At 34.4% G+C, this 4049-nt stretch overlaps 1 protein-coding gene across 1 annotated transcript in view; it reads right to left on the bottom strand.

Annotated features, from left to right (window-relative positions):
* Positions 1–818: 818 nt before the first annotated feature.
* LOC137653891 (uncharacterized) overlaps positions 819–4049 on the bottom strand; it is a gene marked incomplete at its 5' end in the record, with an annotated part of 12228 nt that continues 8997 nt past the window's right edge. The window contains one exon of the mRNA XM_068387518.1: positions 819–1407. Within this exon, the coding sequence (XP_068243619.1) occupies positions 1156–1407 (252 nt within the window). The remainder of the gene's footprint in view (positions 1408–4049) is intronic.

Raw genomic sequence — 4049 nt, 5'->3', positions numbered from 1 at the left:
AAGAAGGCGAATTGTAATGCAAAGAGGAATTTTAGTAAGTGCTTTAAATGAACATAGGCATAAACATTTTTCCACTTCTAAATAAAAGGTTCATAGTCCAGTATGACAGGTAGGTTTTATAGAGGTCATTTGATACATGATAGCTTTAATATGATATATGCATAACCATTTGTTCAGTCACGTCATAGTTATCAAAGTTAATTGTTAGAAAGGGTCACAGAATTACTGGCATATTAACCAATATGTTCATTGATGCAAAAGCTGTCGCAGCTATCTTTATATTTACTGAGTCTGAAGCTCTCCTCCTCTTCCTTACTATAATTTTGGCATTACATTTATCATTCAATACTTATCCAAACAAGAAATATCAGTTTGTCATGGGAAGAACTCTTAGCTTGCAGCTTTGTTTTCAGTCTACTATGAGTGTGTTATATTAATTTTTTGCTAATTTTAGTTGAAAACAGTTGGTGAGAACAAAAGTTAAGAAATGTAAATTCTGCAACTCAACTAGTCTAGGATATTTCAGAGATGTATTTAGAAATAATTTGCCTTTTTATTGTTATTTCTGACATGAAATGAACTAATTTAAGGGATAAAGGCGAAATTGCCCTATTCAAGATGAGTTTGCATTACTTTAGCTTTGATTTTAGGCTTAAAGTGTCTGCTTTTATGTAGTTCCTTAAAGGATTTTCTTTCAGAATGTCAAGTGTTATGTCTGTAGCATTAAAGAGCCTAACCTTCCTTTTTTTTTTTTACAGAACGCCACCGTATGATACTTGGGATTAAAGCGATTGAGATGAAAAGGTAAGAATCAACTTTCAAAGTAGTTCTGTTCCATTTAATGTGATTTGTAGATAAGCTCTTCATTAATTCTTTAGTGAATAGGAATTTTGTAAGACATGACCCCGAATCTAACAAAATTAAATGAAACGGTCAATTTCGTGATAAATTCTTTATATTTGACTAAGGAGACATATCAGAAATTATCATTTAAAGGGATATCAGATATAAACAACGTAGACATAGTTGAACAGGTTTTAAGACTACATTACGTATAAACATCTTTGCACACATGAGTAATAAATTAAGCTAAGGATACAATTATTTGTGTATAAAATAGAACAAAGTATTTGTAGAAGAATAAGAATTATATATCTAGAAACCATTCGGATTGTTATAATTATATCCTTGCTGCCCCTGACCGCCTGTAGCAGTGCATTGGCCCTGCGCTGTGATGGTCTGGAAGGCTGTTACCACCCTCTGTATTGTTCTGGTGGCCGTGACAGTGTCTGTTACAGGGTAGTAGGAGGTCAGAGTCTGCGTGAAGAAACGGGGAACCGTCACTGATCTCGTCACTTGCTCCGTTTGCGTTTCCGTGATGACCTGGGTCTGGAACTGTGTCTGGATCTGAAATTGAAAAAAAAAAAAAATATATATATATTTTTATTGAATTTGGAATTAAGCTTTAGAATGGAATGAAAGTTTCATCTACTGTAGATGTTTGTGAGGCTGTTGCTGAACTTTAGGAAATTGTTTTAAGATTTTTAGGGTTTTTTTAAGGTGTTAGGTTCCTTACCGAGTTCTAACGAGCATGGCCATCGCTTGGTTTTTAAACGACCACTGTTCTAGTTGGAGGAAGTGTGGTAAAGGTTATATGTTACTGCCAAATTTTCTTGAAGCTTTAAGATATATTTGATTAGCAAATATACTTATCAAATATGGACGGTAAGATAGCCATCAAGATGGTTTCTCCATGAGACTCAAGTTCAAGAAATTACAGCTTATTCATTGGCATGTGACAAGTTACATTAAGTGAGTAGTTTTGTTGTTTTATTTTGTTAGATTTTAGTTATCTGAATATGTTTTGCTTAGATACCAGTGCATGTTCCTTATTTAAGCAATGGACTGTGTCGTACGTGCGTTTTTTTATGCTTCGAAGAACCGCCATTAGAGGAAAGCTACGTCGTTAACCAAACAGTTACAAGGTTCCTGGTTCCTAATTGCTCACTCCGCAAAATAAGTTTGCGGGCTCTCTATCGCCTTATAGATAGGTGCAAAGCTTCAAAGCTTATTCTTATTGCTGTAATTAAGCTTATTTTACCTGTACCACATATGAATTAATAATTAAATTATCAATGTTTACTTTTATCTCATTCTACCTTGAAATCAGATACGATAACATCAGTTTTGGCTTTAACCTATTGTGGTCAATTTGGACTGTTTAAATTACTGTATTCTTTCATGTGCAATGTCCTAAAGGAGAAAGGGAAGAGGAAGCTTAAACCCTCGATGGCATTTCCGAATGTCACTCTTTTTCAGAGTCCCAGTGCCCTACATATTTTTAACCTCTGTCTTCAAGTGTCTGTGATTAAAGATTATTGTTTTCATTACTTTTTTATTTAACAGCATTTTAATGTTGGTTCAGAGGACGTGCGTTGACATTTTATATTGTGGTTTTAGCTCTGAATGAAACACTTCAACCATCGTCTCCAATTCGGCGTGAATGACGTTAGATGTCAGGATGCCAGAAAACCTCAAATCATTTAATCAAACCATCGTCTCCAAACTTTTTTTTTTTTTTCTGATACCACGAGTAACGACGTTATTAAAGTTCTGGTTTCTGATAAATTAGGTAAAGTGCCAGATGAGAGAGGAAGTTTAGGAGTCTGCTATAAGATTGTGTATACCTTTTTTTTAAACTTCATGAAGAAAATCATCCCGTTTACCAGTGCAAAGGGCCATAATGAAAGTGTCATAGCTTCACCATTGTATCGGGAAATTACAACTTATGTACACTATATATATATATATATGTATATATATATATATATATATATGTGTGTGTGTGTGTGTTTATATATATATATATATATATATATATATATATATATACATAACATCGACCCCACATAAAAGTGGGAAAAGATGCAAACAGAATATATATATATATATATATATATATACATACCTCGGTCGCAGGTGCTTCTTTAGCGTACAATTACTGTATATTCCTTAACAATCAGAAATTCGTCAAATACCATGATTAGAAGTTTCTGTTTCACGTCGCTACGTTCTCGAAAAAATAGAGGTCTTTATTCTTTTTTTTTTTTTTTTTTTTTTTTTTTTTTTTTTTTTTTTTTTGTCATGTTAATTTCATACTTCATCCTGCATGCACCCACTTTCAGTCTCACTCGTAATAGTTTTTTCAAATGCGCTAACTAACGAATGTTCATTTTGACTTACTGTGAATGTTATCATTAAAGATACCTATAGGACATCTTCAGTGTTCCTGATATAGTATCCCAGTTTGAAAATATAACAATTGAACAATCGAATAAGAAAATCACGAAAGGTGATGTCCTTTAGTTTAATTCTTCTTCAACGTTTATTATGGATGAAATGTGAAGTAGTGACAGGGAAAGGAAAGTCAAACAAGTTATCCTTCATGGAATTCGCGTCGTTTCGCCCTTTTGAAATGGGACAGAGTAAATGGGAGATGGTCGAGATGAGCTTCGGAGATGAGTTTTAGGAGGTAATAAGGAGGTTTGGGAAGGATTAAGGATATGAGACTGGTGGGGTCAACCGAGAGAGAGAGAGAGAGAGAGAGAGAGAGAGAGAGAGAGAGAGAGAGAGAGAGAGAGAGAGAGAGAGAGAGAGAGAGCGTGTTACAAGGATTTACAAGGATTTTGGACGTCTCAGACTTTTTAGTCCATCTGGGGAGACTCCATTTGGTTTGAACGTTTAGATAGTTTTTATGCTTTTGTCTAACTTATTCTTGAACTAGTTTACCGTTTTATTGTTTACTACATCCGTTGGAGAGAGAGAGAGAGAGAGAGAGAGAGAGAGAGAGAGAGAGAGAGAGAGAGAGAGAGAGTTACTTCTACTTTAGCTTTGAAGTTGTTCGTAGGTTCATCGAAACTTTTTGGGCTGGGGTCGGAGAGGTCTCTTGAATCAATTCTATATAACCGAGGATATTTCTCTCATTGCTTTGTCACAATTGGTGGGTCCTATTATTTTTTTTATTTATTTCATTGCATAGTTTTCTTGAT

The sequence above is a fragment of the Palaemon carinicauda genome, chromosome 15 (genome assembly GCF_036898095.1).
Source record: "Palaemon carinicauda isolate YSFRI2023 chromosome 15, ASM3689809v2, whole genome shotgun sequence".
Lineage (NCBI taxonomy): Eukaryota > Metazoa > Arthropoda > Malacostraca > Decapoda > Palaemonidae > Palaemon > Palaemon carinicauda.
This window is presented reverse-complemented; position numbering and strand designations above follow the sequence as displayed.